The sequence below is a fragment of the Elgaria multicarinata genome, chromosome 8, assembly GCF_023053635.1.
Source record: "Elgaria multicarinata webbii isolate HBS135686 ecotype San Diego chromosome 8, rElgMul1.1.pri, whole genome shotgun sequence".
Lineage (NCBI taxonomy): Eukaryota > Metazoa > Chordata > Lepidosauria > Squamata > Anguidae > Elgaria > Elgaria multicarinata.
The window spans coordinates 14,332,594-14,348,379 of NC_086178.1; the positions used below are offsets into that span (position 1 = coordinate 14,332,594).

Sequence of the window (15,786 nt, forward strand, 5' to 3'; positions counted from 1 at the left end):
AATACCTCAGTTGCACAGTAGAGGAGTACTTATTCCCAACTCTGGTTCATTGGTTTGAAATTCTTAATTTTGGCCGGGGTGGGGGATGGGGAGTGTGGTACCTCTGTGTTTAATGTGGTTGGTCCAAAGTATAGCATATGACTCTTGAGCAACCTGTTAAATAAAGTAACTTATTTCTTCAAAGCTGTTCTATGATATCCCTCTGGAGGAGTTTTAAAAAATTAATGTAACTTAATTTTAAAATAATGTTTGTCACATCTCCTATTTTAAATATGTGATCAAAACTTTGAGTAAGATGTGTAGGTTAATTTAAGGTCACTTCACATATTTCAGAGAGGTAGATCTGAGTTTATCACTGAGACTGCAGTCCTATGCACACTGTCCTGCCTGTTCAGATGACACGCTAAGCCTTGGTTAGGCCGCTAACCCTTTTGCAGCAAATGGTTAGTGAACGTGTTTAAACCATGGTTAAGTAGCCACCATGGTTAAGAATGATTCTCATGACATGCTAAGCCATGGTTCACATGACACGCTAAGCCAATATGTTTAGCTCAAAACACTTAACTACCGTGGCTTGGTGTGTTGTCTGAACAGCTTCAATGTTTAGGTCAAAATGCTTAACCACCATGGCTTAGCGTGTTGTCTAAACAGGAACAGTAAGTCCTATTGATCTCTCTGCATAGGCATGGCAAAGGATTGTGCTGTGAGTGTACACACTACAGGTGGCTACAGCCAATCAAGGCTCCCTAATGAGTATACTTGCATGGTACATGTGTTTATATTTAAAATACATTTTTAGATGCACACTTTTAATAAACCTTAGCTGTATACCTTAAAATGTATAAAGTGGCCATAAGTCTGGAATCCTATGCATGCTTACCGAAGAGGAATCTCCATTGAACAGTTTATCTCTAAATAAACATCTATAGGATTCTTTTGTTAGATTCTTTGCACATGATGTCCTCACTGGAATCTAGTGCCAAATGGTAGGGAAGTTCAGATTTCATTTGGAAATAGATTTATTAGAAGGTAATGACATTAGAAAATCAGCATATGCCACGGTCTTATTGAATGCTCAACAGTATCCCTTAGCTTTTTTCCTACATTGTGAGTGCTGTGTTGACCTCTGGGTGTCTTATTAGCCAACACCACATTAGGTAGATGTTTGAGTATCTCAAGGGATGACAGCAACATCTTCCTAGCACAGCATGAAAACAAGTGCACAGTAGTGCAAACTCAACACTGCAAGAACATAATTTGCACCAGCTGTTAGACCTGCGTTACTCATTTTGCTTATATAACAACTTCTCCTACCAGATACAGAAATTCTGTGCTCAACAGTGAATTTTTATTCTTGAGGAGCAAGCCAGCTTGTAGTAGGCCTCTCTGCCAGGGCCAGGAATGGTTTCTGGAGAAGATTGACTCTCCCCTCACTTTTCTCAGATACATCCAGGACCGATAGAAGAAAAGGAAAAGAAAGAAAAACAAAGAGAGCCTATTTGGTGTACTCTAGAACCCCTTCGATGGCCCCCTGTCCTTGAGAAGGAACCCAAAATTCACTCGTGAGTACGGAATTTCCGTTTCCTCAAGGGGAGGCAGCCAGCCAGCCAGCTTGATTGTTGAAAGCAGTGTGGAACCACATGTGAAATAACCTCTCAGCCTTGGCGCTCCCTGGGTGTGTGTGGAAGGCCTTCAACACAGGCTAGTAGGACCAGTTCCTTGGTCTTACAGAAGGCAATTTTGACCTCTGTGATAAAAGCTGGATCTGGATGTTGCGCAATTTTATATTGGTGAAAATGCACAGCTCTCGGAAGAAAGGGCCTGACGTTCTGAAACTCTCCCAGCTGAAGTCACTGCAATGAGGAAGACTGGTGTGGCCCTGGCTCACGGCCTCTTCCCTCTGACCTTGGTTGGAGAGGAGGAAATGGGAGAGGAAGGTCTTGGTATTTGCTGTTTCCCTTGGGGCTTGAAGTCTATGCAGCCTTTGGCATAAGTGAGAAGCAGCGACCTCTGTCTCCGCTCCTGTGAGGAAGATGGGGTGCATTGGGCATCTGAGAATGATCTGGAGTGAGAACAGGATTTGAGTAATAGTGCCTGTGGCTCTCCAATCTTTAGATCCCAGATCCTGTGGCCTTTCTGGGATGGTGAGCAGACCCGGAGATTTGCTTAGATGCTGACTCTAAGGTAGCTGTGCGCCTAGATCTGTTCCTATGGGGGGAGTGGTCTCTACAAACCTTGTGTTTGAGCCTCTAATGGGAGTGGAACAGGTGGTTTATGGTGGCCATGATCCATTGACTAAAGCCTGCCTGGATGAAATGGAGACTACTTGATGGAGACCGCTGCCCCATTTGGGTTAAGCTTGTTTGATCCTCAGCATTGTGGCCGTATGCAGGATGGGACATCATCTTGGGATGTCGCTGGGATTCCTATGCAACCTGCTAGCCTGGAGTTTACTATGATGGACTTTGTTGCAGGTCTCCTGTGCTCTTCAGTGCAAACAGCTGCTGTGCCATACTGATCCCAGTGTGCCGTTCAATGGCTTGACCCTGAGGCGGCCATTTGGGTTCCATGAGGAACCCAATGAGGAGACTACAAAGCTCTTCTCCTTTCCGGCTCTCCTCTGTGCTCCTGGATCTGCAATTGTGCAGTGCTCTTCTGGGAAGGCAGCTTTGCTAGTCAACTTTGTGGCAAGCCTTATGGGAGCTGGGAGAAGCATGGGGTGGGTGGAAGATGCCACTCTTAGGACTCTCCAAATTCAGGAGGCATCATAGCTACCCCAAGGCAGAGTAGCAGCTGCTTCCTCCATCTCGGATGCGGGGCGCAAATAGATCGCTCATAGAGTGCTTAGAATGAGAATGTGGCTGCAGGACTAGCAATCGGCACAGCCATCTGTAACTGGCATTAAGCCACTGCATGGCCCTGGCTGATTCTTCAGTATATTGATTTTGGTATTTTTAATTTTTGCCCCACTCTTCAAGCTTGTTCCCGTGGTGGCTTATGACTTATTTGTGGTTATCATTCATGTAATCATCTTGGCCTGCTGTTAGTGTCTTGACCAATGTCAGTGACGAACTCTTTATATATTGGGACCGCAACGCTTCCTGAATCTGAACTTACACCTCTTAGAAGGGAGTAAGGTTTGAGAATAAGGTTAAGCCTATAGAAAGGGGTGGATGGGTAGAAAGAACGTAGATGTGCCTTGCCCTGTCACACACAATTTTAGAAAAGAGGCTGAGATGCTCTAAGCAAAGTTGATTTTTTGGATTGTCTCCATGAGTTGACGAAGATATATGCTGAATGCTTGAAGTACTGAAACACAGTGAAGGTCATCACTTCTCTGATTTGATGATGATGTATCTGGATTTTAAAGTGTGCGGAGAGCTAAGAACTGAGAAGTTGATAAGCTGTGCTTAATAGCCCATTGACACCTGATCTTTTCATCTTTTGGAGAGGAAGTCCATCCTCCTCTGTTCAGCAGTTATGTTCTCCAATGGTCAGCTGAGAGCATTCTCATGACAAGTTCTAATGATAATTGGTGGCTACTCCCAAGCTTTGGAATTCCATAGTTAAGGTCTGTAGGGAAATATCTTATTTAAACACCTCCTTGCAGACTCTTTTGGGAGAGAATCACCCCAGGCCTCACATATGTAGGGGATGACATCAACACAGACAGGCGTTGCTACCAACTCACTCCCACCCCCCGCAATCCCACTAATTTGAGCTCCATAGACTGAATAGGAAAAAAATCACAAAACAAGCTCCACTATGGGATGGTCATATTCCTTTGCCATGAATTAAATAAATTGTGTTTCTAATGACAGAATTTTGGAGCCAGTTACCACTGGAGGAAATTTGCAAATCTGCAACTTAGTTGCTAGTACTCATCTTTTCCAGGCATTATAAAATGGATATGCTATCTTCAGTACATGCTTCCTTTGGGAGATGAGTTCTATATAAAATAGTTGTTCCATCAGTCAAGCTCCCTCACCTCTCACCCTGGGATGGTTGTGCTCCTATACATTCCAGAGGTTATGGAATGCCAGCAGCAGTTAAGGGAGAAACACATTTTCTGTGATGTTTTCATCTTCTCTTTGACTCATGCAGGGCATTCCACCCACCTCTTGTCCATGGGACCTGGACATCCAACGAGCTGTCTGCCTTCCCTGTACACAGGGGGTGGGAATAGTTGGCAGGGACATCTGGGGTTATCTTCCTACTGTCCTGTTTTTCAGTTTCTTTGCCAGATTGTCATCCAGTTTTGGATTAGGGTTAGGATTGTAGACTTGAAGCATAATTTTAGAGCAGAGGGATTCGTCTGCTTTTCTAGTCCAATTTTGTGGGGAGCGCTGTCTATCCAATTTTGTGGGGAGAGGAACTAAAATTGTTGGACCCTCCTCAACTAGAGAAGGTGCCTCCTCCAGAAGGTTCAGGAATGTCCTCTGTGAGACAAAGGGAACAGACAGTTTAGTAAGGGTGGTGGTGATAAATGGCAACATCTACCCCATAAGGGGTCAGTTTTGATTTATTAGGTTCTGGTTGCTGCTCTCTCCTTCTCTCCTCACTTTATTCACTCTCACACTTGGTACAGCATTTATGTTTTTGGGTTATTCACCACTATGCACAGTGCTTTCTCAATCCATATGCTATGTGGTGGATTTCATTATTTTTGATTAAAACGTTTTTGCTCATATAGCCTAACTGAATCAAGGGTCCATGTTAGCCTTACTTTTGGCTTTGAACTCCCAATGTGCCTTTATTTTCATGTTGTGCTAAAGCCTATGGCTTTGAGCCTAGTGATGAATCCAACTCTGAATTTCTGGAATGTACATTGGTCTTGTTTGGAGAGAGTTCAGCTGTTATGACTTGGGAAAGCCTGAAACACAGAAACGCATTGTCTCACCTTCTTGAAAAACAGACCAACAAGAGACCTGAGAATTGGGAAAGGAAGGAGTGCCTGACTAACTGGGCTGTCAGTTTGATCTGGCTTGCAGGTTAGGGAGACAGGGTGGGTGGTGGGGGAAGGCTTTTGGGATTCGAGGAGACATGTTACATTTTTGGGTACCTGTTTGGGACTTCCCTGTCACAAAAGGGGAAAATAACAGTATATAAGGGAGAGGCTTGTTACAACTTTAACATTTCACATTCTTCAGCTATTATGCTGGTTTTTAACTGTAAAGGATGCTTAAAACTTTGTATATTTATTTATTATTTATTTATTTATTACATTTCTATACCGCCAAATAGCTGGAGCTCTGTGGGCAGTTCACAAAAATTAAAAAATTCAAAGTATAAAACAACAATATTTCCGATAAAAGAGCCACAAATGGATATTTAATCTGTTCTGGTATTTTTACTGCCAGGAATACATACTTTGTGTGATTTTCTGCCTCTAGTGACAAAATAAGATGGTTGACTTTGGGTACTATGCACCTTGACTGGGTATGTGTGTGCCATTGGCTTCTTTGCTTCAGGTGGAAAACTGCCTTGGACCAGCCCTGGCCGAGAATAATAATCTACCCAAGAACATCAGACACATGTGAAACACATAAAAGAAGCAAACATATGATCTTTGATAATGTGTAAACCACGACACTTTGTATGTTGCATCTTTCATCATGGACTGCTTGTATGTTACATGACATAATATGTGCTCAACTATGAAATCTAGTATGTTTTCTGGACTAACCACTGTTGCGTGTATAAATCAGCTCCCCAGCCACCTCGAAACATAAGAAGTGTTGTGTTGGCTCAGACAAAAGCCTATATTGGCTTGCTTCCTGTTTCCCAAAGCGGTCAACCAGATGCCCACGGGAAGCCCATAGACACGGCATGATGGTAGTATCCTCTCTCACCCACAACTGGTACCCTCAAGCCCTGTTGCCTCTGTTCCTAAAAGTTTATTTCCCTCATGTCTAGTAACCATTGATAGTCTTATCTTCCAGGAGTCTAATTTCCTTTTAAAGTAATCTAAACTGGGAGGTATTGCCACCCAGCTTGTGGCAGCAAGTTCCATAGTTTGACTATGTATGATGTGAAGTAGTTCCCCTTTTCTGTCCTGAATCCTTCACCATTCAGCTTTGGGATTGTTTAGCTTGGAAAAAAAGAGGCTATGGGGAGACATGATAGAAGTGTACCAAACTATGCATGGTGTGGAGAATGTGGATAGGGAGACATTTTTCTCCCTCTCCCATAATACTTGAACTGGGGTCATCCCATGAAGCTGATTGGTGGGAGATCCAGGACAAATAAAAGGAAGGACTTCTTTACACAGTGCATAAACTATGGAACTCACTACCACAAGATGCAGTGACGGCCACCAATTTGGATGGCTTTAAAAGGGGGGTGGATGAATTCCTGGAGGAGAAGGCTCTCAATGGCTCCTAGCCCTGATGGTTATGTGCTGTCACCAGCATCCAAGGCAGTAAACCGGTGTGCACCAGTTGCTGGGGAACGTGGGTGGGAGGGTACTGTTGCACCATCTCCTGCTTTGTTGGTCCCTGGTTGGCAGCTGGTTGGCCACTGCATGAAGAGTGCTGGACTAGATGGACCCTCAGTCTGATCCAGTAGGGCTCTTCTTATGTTCTTATGTTAGTTCACCTCAAGTTCTACTAAGAGAGAGACTTACCTTTTATGCATAACTTTATGGACTATCATGTTCTTACCTTATCCTTAACTCCCTTCCCCTGGTAACTTCTCATTAGGCACTTGTTTTCTTCCCCCAGTGTTTCAACACTGGAAGGAGCAGCTTTCGGCCTACCACACAATGACATATTATTTGTTGCATTTGTTGCATTTATATCCCACCTTTTTTTCCTTCAAGGAACCCAAGGCGGTGTACATAATCCTCCTCTTCCTCCTCTCCGTTTTCTCCTCACAACAACAACCCTGTGAGGTAGGTTGGGCTGAGAGTCTGTGACTGGCCCAAAGTCACCCAGTGGGTTTCCATGGCCATGTGGGGACTAGAACCCGGATCTCACTGGCAATGTATTGATGTTACAAGAACATTTGGTGAAATAGCCAGTATATTTGCCATTCCAATTTATCTGGTCCAAATTCATTAAACCATGTCTGCCATTCCTATTTAACTCTCCCTTTTAATGTTAGTTTTAATGTTATTATATTACATGCTTTTGAATAATACAAATAGACTCTTCAATTAAAAGTAAAACACAGAAGTTGCAATATGTGCTAAGAAAATGCCTACAGAAAGTCAATCCAAAGGGGGGGGGGGAACACCTCAACTCACTTTTCTGTTGCATACGTGTATTACATATAGTTTCCTTTTCTTTCTTTTTTAAACTCAGTGGTGTATTAAGACTATTACGTATTTTTCCCCAGAGGGGGTGGGGTTAGACTGTTTGGAGGGAATTGCTCAGAAAAATGTGGCTGATTTGTGGCCAATAATATATTTATTTAGCAGATCTGAAGACACGCTTGTATTTTCCCCTTTCTGAACGGCTAAGTATTGCTGTGTACTATGAATTCTTGAACCTCAAGGATGCAATCCTGTGCACTTTTACCTTGGAGGAATCTCCACTGGACTTGGGAAGACTGATTTGTAAGGAAATGCATTTGGTTGAAGTATATGTAGGTGCTGCCTTACAATAAACGCAGACCAATTTTATGGCTACTGCTAAGCTTGGCTGGCGGTAGCTCTCTAGTCGTTTCAGCTGATGAAAAGCAGTGGCCTTTGAACTCATGCTCTTCTCTGTGTGCTAGAGCCAGGGTTATCGTGCCTGCCACCCTTGCTTTTTTGGCCGAAGTCTCCACATGCAAATGAAAGATTGCAACAGAATGACCGCAGCAAAGACACTCTTATCTACGAAAAGAAGAACTTGTCGTGCTCTTTCTCTCTCACACACAGAAATGCCAAGAGGGGAGTTCTCAGCTTACTGTGGGCTTTTTGGTCAACACGCCAGTTGTTCCACTGCGAAGGGGGCGTAATGATGCTTCCTTTTCAGACCAGTTATAAACCTGCTAAGTAAAGTGCCAAGGCATCAACTCAGTTACCCAAATCCAACAAAAGACGCCTGAGTGCATATTAGGTGCTGGATCAAGGACGAGTCTAAATCAGATGTGTGCTAGAAGGTGAGTGCAGTTTCTCTGCAGCAGAGGCCAATGATTTCATAGAATCATAGAATAGCAGAGTTGGAAGGGGCCTACAAGGCCATCGAGTCCAACCCCCTGCTCAATGCAGGAATCCACCCTAAAGCATCCCTGACAGATGCTTGTCCAGCTGCCTCTTGAAGGCCTCTAGTGTGGGAGAGCCCACAACCTCCCTAGGTAGCTGATTCCACTGTCGCACTGCTCTAACAGTCAGGAAGTTTTTCCTGATGTCCAGCCGGAATCTGGCTTCCTTTAACTTGAGCCCGTTATTCCGTGTCCTGCACTCTGGGAGAATCGAGAAGAGATCCTGGCCCTCCTCTGTGTGACAACCTTTTAAGTATTTGAAGAGTGCTATCATGTCTCCCCTCAATCTTCTCTTCTCCAGGCTAAACATGCCCAGTTCTTTCAGTCTCTCTTCATAGGGCTTTGTTTCTAGACCTCTGATCATCCTCGTTGCCCTCTTCTGAACACGCTCTGGATTTCTGGATGATTTGCAGGAGGATAAGGGATTCTGCATCCCAACTATTTGACAATAGGAAACAAAAAAACATCCCAAAAAATAATAAAAAATAAATTCCGAGGTTGCTGAAATGAAGAGAACTTGGGAACTCAGCAATGGATTAAGGTTGGTTTTGTTGTTGTTGGCAAAAGACAGAATTCAGTTTTTGCACTGAAAACAAATTCCTGTGCAGAATCAGAATCACCTTGTTCCCCAACCCTAAATGTAGCACCTTACTTTGCACTTGGTACCAATTAGGGGACCTCAGAATCCTAGTAGAAAAACAATCGATTCCACTAGCCTGACATCTGGACACTCCTATAGGGCACGGCTTTCATGTGAAAGCGCAATGCAATGGGTATACACACTACCCTGTCTGATGTGCATTCAGTTTATGCCTGTGGTTCATGATCCAGTAAATGTGTGTATTTTCTTCGCTGGATTGATGCGACTATGTACACAGAACAGGCTGGGTGGGCATAAATCTACATTGATTGCAGGTGCATGTGTGTTGAATCAGGTTTGAATGATGATAGAAATATGTCAGGAATCCTGCAAGGGACAAGGATCGGAAGATTAGTGTCTGTGTGCTTACATGCATATAATATATATAAATTTGCAACTGAAAGCGATAACTAGGAAAAGGGTTAAACAGCACTTTGTCCCTCAAAATCCTGTAACCTCTAGTATGGCATAGCAAAGGTAAGCTTTTTTTGCCCATAAGATGAGAGCAGATACCTTTTAGCAATATGCCTCCTCTATACCTGTTGGAGCACTGCACTTTTAGGGCAGGGCGAGACCTAGCGGAAACGACTTAGCAGGTGGGTATTTTCTTTTGTTCCTTTCTAGAATTCCGCCAACACATAGCAAATTTTCAGAATGCACTTAACATGAATTCTTCAGCCATGAAAAGAAGCCAAGCCAGTTAAAAGTCAAAATTTTATTCAATAAATATAATTTCCATAAACTTTTATAGAACATTGACATAGCAGGACAGGAAGCACGCTACATTAAATTCTGTTGCCACAGAGCATCTAAAACCAATGGCAGGGGTGGCCACAGTGCCTGCGGTCAAGATGTCTTCGGTACCAATTATTGCTTCGGGTTCCAATTGGCAATGCTCCTTTAATGTTTAGCTTGCAGGTTTTTGTAGAAACAGCTAGGATGGGGTACATTCAGTGTTCCTCGCAACTGTACCAAAATGTGAAGGGATTTTCCAAAACTTGAGAGCAGCACACCCAGCCATGCGCATTGTTCAAAACCAAGAATGGTTGATTGTTTCTTCTTGAGTGTAAGGGTGAGAACAACTAACAGAACTTTAAATGAAGCATGTTTTATGAAGCAGTCTTTGGCATAGTAAGAATAATGTATCTGAGACCCTCAAGTTTAAAAATAAGCTATTTCCCAGATTCTTAAAAAGGAGTGTGTATAACTTTTATCCCACAGCTAAAAAAATAAAGTAGCACTCCTCTGAGTCAATGACAATTCACATTGAAAGCATTGAGTACAAAGTATTAGCACTATTTGTCACATTGGATATTCTTGAAAAACAAATTGGCCCTAATTCAGAGGCAACAAGTTAAGTTATAAAATTAACTCAATGGGAAAACTGGAGTGTTAATCCCGTGTATTCAGAAGCAAGTCCCATTATGTCAAATAGAGCTTACTCTCAGGTAAGAGTGCACGAGACTGTAGCCTTAAGCGAGATTAACTGTCTCTGGATCAGGGCTGGGGGAATTGTTAAAGCATTCACAATACTTCCTAATATCTCCTCATATACCTCTGTATACAATTTAGTCAGCGAAAACATTTGTTGTATTATCTATCAGCTGTTATGGTCATTCAATGCATTTGTTAAAACATGGCAAGCAAAAAGGATAAGATGTCCAAAATAGTGGCAGTTTCCAAATTGCTGCTGGAGTTATTCTATGGTGATAGTGCCAGGAAAAGCCTGTACGCTTTTCCAGAGTTAGGACTCATCTTTAATCACATTTTCCAACACATCCCTCTATTCTCAGATTGTATCTGCACTGCAGATGAGCTAACTGGTTTCACAGCCATTCTTTCTCCCTACAATGATCTTGTTCTAGAAGGGCTGGGGATCTCTACCCAAAAAAACCCTTACTACTTGCACCAAATTACAATCCCAAGGATTGTAGGGAAGGGAGCAATGACAGTTTTCAGCAGCAGCTTTATGACAAGTTTAACATCTGTTAGAGGGGAAATGCCTTCTACCGACTCAGAACGCTGGTCCAGCTAGCTCAGTATTGTCTATACTCAACCTGTTGACCTCCATATGTGTTGGACTACAATTCCCATCACCTGAGCTGGCAGAGCTATTGGCAACAGCTCTCCAGGAGGTCTAAGTCTTTTCCAGCCCTACCCAGAGCTGCCAGGGATTGAACCTGGGACATCTGCTTACTAAACATGCAGAGTGCATGCACACATGCAAAGTGCAAGCCCAGAAGCAGGGAGCCACCCCAGTTTCACCTCTGAGTCAGCTGATTTGTTGCCCAAAAAACCAGCAGGTGACAGGCACAGGGAAAATTCTGCGTAAGCAGGAGATGTTGAGTAATATATGCCCTGTGCCCACTGGAGGTCCCACCTGTGCAGCAATGCTGCTGGATCTAGAAATGCCCAGGTTTCAGTCATGCTTTCTCCACACACACACACACACACATACACTTCTTATTTAGTAATTTAACAAACAACCTTGGTGAAAATCAGATGAACTTAACAGGCCACTGTAGACATCACTCCATGTGGAACCATCTAACAGGCATTGGAGACGTAGCTGCACGCATGCAGGAAGTGTCTAAGCCGATGGACCTTTCATTGCAGCTGCTATTTTTTGTTGAGGGCAGGCGAGATAAAAAGTTACTCCCTCCAAGCAGCTGCATTCTGGAGGAGGGTCATGCCCTTTTACTGTGGAACAATTTTGTGTGTCTGATCTGGTTCTATGATGCACTGAAAAGAATGGGGCCTTAAGCCTGGTTGATTTCCAGCATGTTTAAGCTTCCTCTGGATTCATCCTTTGCACTCTGCAAGGCAGTGCAATTATGAAAGGTGGCCATAGGAGAAAAAAGGCTCCCTTCTGTCCCCTACGAGTCAGTGAGGTCAAGTTTTACAGGTGTTGAACCTGCTGAGGGCAAAATTAGTAAAGCCAAAATACAACATATCGAAGGTAGAAAAATTAGTCACAAAACTTTGTCCTGAATCAGCCCCCATGCAAAAAAGGGAGGCAGAGAACTTACTCCAGAGTTAGTGTGTAATAGTTGCCAGAAACCTGGGAACCTGCAGATTCAGCTCGAACTCAAGAGCAGATTTAAGCCTAATCTACACCAAGCAGGGTATTGCACTATGAAAATGGCATGAAAGTGGTATATAAAAGACAGGAGCCAAACTACTGCTTTATAGCGGTATAGAAGTGCACTGACAACTGTTGGGGCCATTGACACATACCATATACCGCTTTCATAGTGCAATATCCTGCTTGGTGTAGATTAGGCCTTAGTTAACTGGGACCAACACATAGAACAATCCACATCAGGCCATTCCATGCAGGACTGTGGCAGAAGAAGACAGCCATGTATCATGTCATCTTTCATAGAAGGGATAGATTTCTGAATTGCTGGAACACCCTGGCGCCAGTCTCAATCTATCTAGCAATTCTAACGACAACACAAGGGTTCTGCTGATGCACACAGAATTCTCCATTGACATCAAGTTCAAGGGGAGCTCCTTGCTTGAGTTCCTACTGCCACGAAGCCCTCCAAACTGTCATGAATGCAGAAGGTCCAGGTCAGATGGAACATCATCATCAGAATCCCACAGTATTTTGGACCAGGAATCTTTCATGAACATTTGACCGGCGAATTCTTTAAACTGGAGATGTGACATTTTGTCGTTCAGATTCCGTCAAAGTGGCAGCAGTGCATAATAATAATTTGAGACTAGGTTTCTTATGTGCGCCCAAGCATTGGAGTGACTTACAGAACATAACCCAGATCTGGGGGGAAAATAATGCAGGTAAAACTGCCGACTTCTCAACAATATGTTGTCATTCATTAATTTCATACCAAGTTCCCACACTTGGTTCATTTTGCTCAGCTAACACATTTGCACATGACTGAACCTAGAACTAAACATATCAGGTTATCAAAAATACACAAACATTATTATTTCTTCTTTTTGAAAAGAAATTATAAAAGTATTTCTGATCCAATACAAAATATAATTGCTCTGCTTCCATTTGACCCAAGTCCTGTTTATCATGCACAAACAAATGAAACAATGAAATACATCTTCACTTTGTATGTTTGTTTTGTTTTCTTAGATAGAAAGTTATACCTGGCTTGGACAAGATGGATTCTTATACTCCTCCTGAATTTGTTTAAATGCATGCTTCTTCTGTACCCTTACACACACTGAGAAGGGGAGGAGAAAGAGGGCAACAAATGGGGAAGTTTAAAAAAAATGGCAGTCAGTTTAACTTCAAATAAAAACTGCGCATCTGTGGATAAAATATTTCAATTCTAACTCTTCAAACAAAAAGCAAACCCGAAAATATACATTGTACGATAAAGACTGTAATTAAATGCTTGGAGCTGGATTGTTTGAGTCTGATGCGTTTTCTAACAAGTTTACTTGCAAAGATGAAAGGACAAACCAGAATGGCAACAGTGTCTATGAATGAGTGATTTTGTGAAATTGATGGAATGGACCACTTTTGAATGAGGGCATTCGAAAGGGGGAGGGGGGGTTGGACAGAAGGCAAAGTACGTCATTTGACTGCAAGGGCATCATCTGTTGGGAAGGTCTCCCTTGCAAACCTCATGGAATGAACAGGAGCTGTGTCAGAGTGCTATTGGCATATGCTCTTCCTCCTTATAAGGAAAAAAATGCACTTGAAAGACAAAACGTGCAGACATTCCTAAAAGTAGTACAATTTACAAGTGTTTGGCCCAATCCATGAAACAATGACCTCCACACACAAGGTGAGGTGTTCGACCGCTGTCCCATTTTTGGAAGACGCCGCCCACACCCTTAGAAAAGGTGCCCTCAACACTGTTGGGGAGAAAGAAGTGGGACTTCCAAAGTAGACCCTACAAGAAACATGCAGCTGCTGAGAATAACAACCCCACTTCATGGCAGTGACATCTGGTAAAAGAACATGTGTGAGGCACTCAGTTTTCCTCCCTCCAAAGACAACAGTCAATGAAGTGGGGGGTGGGTGGGAATACTGAATGCAGTGGCATCGTGTTACAGATAGCCTTTTACCAGATGTTATCTGGAAGGAAATGCAGGGATTGCTGCTCTCAGCATGACTCCATAAGCAGCCTTTGATTCATGGCAGGGGAAAAAGAAAAACCCAGTTCATGCATGTAAGTTCTTCCCCGTAAGGCCATGTTTTGCAATATGACCTCTTATATAGCTCCAAACTGGGCTTTATTTGATGTTAACGATGTACAAGTGCCACCATTACTTTTGCAGCTCTTGCAGAAACAGGAAAAATAATGTATCTTTTGGCTTCTTCATGATTTTTCCATGTTCAAAGTCTCCCAAGATTAGTTAGATAAAGATATGAAGAGAATCTGTTCAGTTCTTCATTTGCAGCGATGGAGCTACCACTCTAGTAATGCTGGGATGTCATATCTTGATTATCTTCATGAATTGTAGGTATTTGGGGAGAAATTCAAGCTCATTTAAAAAAGAAAAAGGGTTGTTGATTGACTTGATTATAGAAAACCAAGGATCTGCACTTGAACAATGCTAATAGGTTACCGCTTCTATGAACAACCTTTTCAACACAGTTTCTTGCAAATGATAAGTTGGAGCCTTCAAAAATCAACCATTTTTTTAGTACAATAAACTGGTCATTGTTTCACAGTGACATTCAAATTAAATGCCACCAATTCCACCCAAGCTGTTGGCATGGAACTCGGAGGAAACGGGAACCTAAAAAAAAAATCTCCCACAATTAGGGAGCGGGGAATAGAAACACTGAGGAAAAGGGCTTTTCTAATATGAATTAGAGGGTTAGAAGACTAGCTAAAATAGGGATATGGTCACTCAACCCATTTGTAACCTCGTATCTGACCCCAGCACAATGCATTTCCACAAGACATTGAAAAAAGTGTCAGCATGTAATTGAGTCCATTGTGGACAGCGTCAAGATGCTTCGGTCGTTGGTAAAGAAGGGTTCCGTAGAGCTCCATGATCTAAAGTAACAATAAGAAAGAAGTTGCTGACAGGAAACACTGATTTTGGTTTAGAATTTAAATGAATGTGTGTGTTTTTTCTAAAAAAAAGCAAACAGGGGCTGATCCAAAGCCCGATGTGTTTCCTGATACATACAGTCTAAAACAGCCTTCCTCAACCTGGGGCACTCCAGATGTGTTGGACTACAACTCCCAGAATGCCCCAGCCAGCTCTGCTGGCTGGGGCATTCTGGGAGATGCAGTCCAACACATCTGGAGCACCCCAGGTTGAGGAAGGCTGGTCTAAAACATCACGGACATGATCCGAGAGCAAATATGGGGGAAATATGCACAGAGATGCACAAAATTCCCAGACCCAGGAAGAGAAAGGGAAAAGCTCTCTGTGTAGTTTCCGTGGTATGTTGGTAGGAACGTATTGTTGGATCGCAGCTATAATGTGGAACCAAGGCTCCTTTACTTGCACGGGGCTTGCTTTTGTACAATTGCTGTGATCCACTGTTCCAGTATCATCTATGGAAGGGCATATTTAGCAGAAACACATACAGGAGCATTATCCAGTGGACATGGAACAGTTCTTGTGGAAAAGCAGGTCAAAACTCTGTGTTCTGGATTGAAGATTCACATTGGAGGCACTGTATTGTGCCAGGTGTATTTTAGGAGAGGAGTGTAAATGAGCACAGCTACTTGAAAAACTGAAGAAAGCAAGTATTTGAAACCAAAACTGAAATAAGTCATAATGGGAGCACCTCCACCCCACCCACCTAAAATCTGCTGAGCAAACTACTATACACATGAATGGTTAAATAAAACGATATGACCCAACATTAACATTTGAGTGACTGATGGCAATGAGAAACAGTTTGATGGAAGACAGATGAGCAACATATTTTGGCAATTTAGAAAAGCCATGCATAAGTTCTGTTTTGTAATCAATGAAAGCTCATAATTGCCTCTCAAAAA

At 42.8% G+C, this 15,786-nt stretch overlaps 1 protein-coding gene across 4 annotated transcripts in view; it reads right to left on the reverse strand.

Moving 5' to 3' along the window:
• ATP11B (ATPase phospholipid transporting 11B (putative)) overlaps positions 1 to 15,786 on the reverse strand; it is a 508,285-nt gene that overhangs the window by 403,341 nt on the left and 89,158 nt on the right. Inside the window, exon 30 of one of the 4 annotated variants that reach the window (XR_010025712.1) lies at positions 12,649 to 14,826. Coding sequence is in view for 1 of the 4 variants with exons in the window: in XM_063131906.1 (XP_062987976.1) it covers positions 14,745 to 14,826 (82 nt within the window). In the remaining 3 variants the exon portion in view is untranslated. Of the gene's footprint in view, positions 1 to 9,530; positions 14,827 to 15,786 lie in introns of those variants that run through there. The other 3 variants (XR_010025711.1, XM_063131906.1, XM_063131908.1) reach the window with 3 other exon arrangements.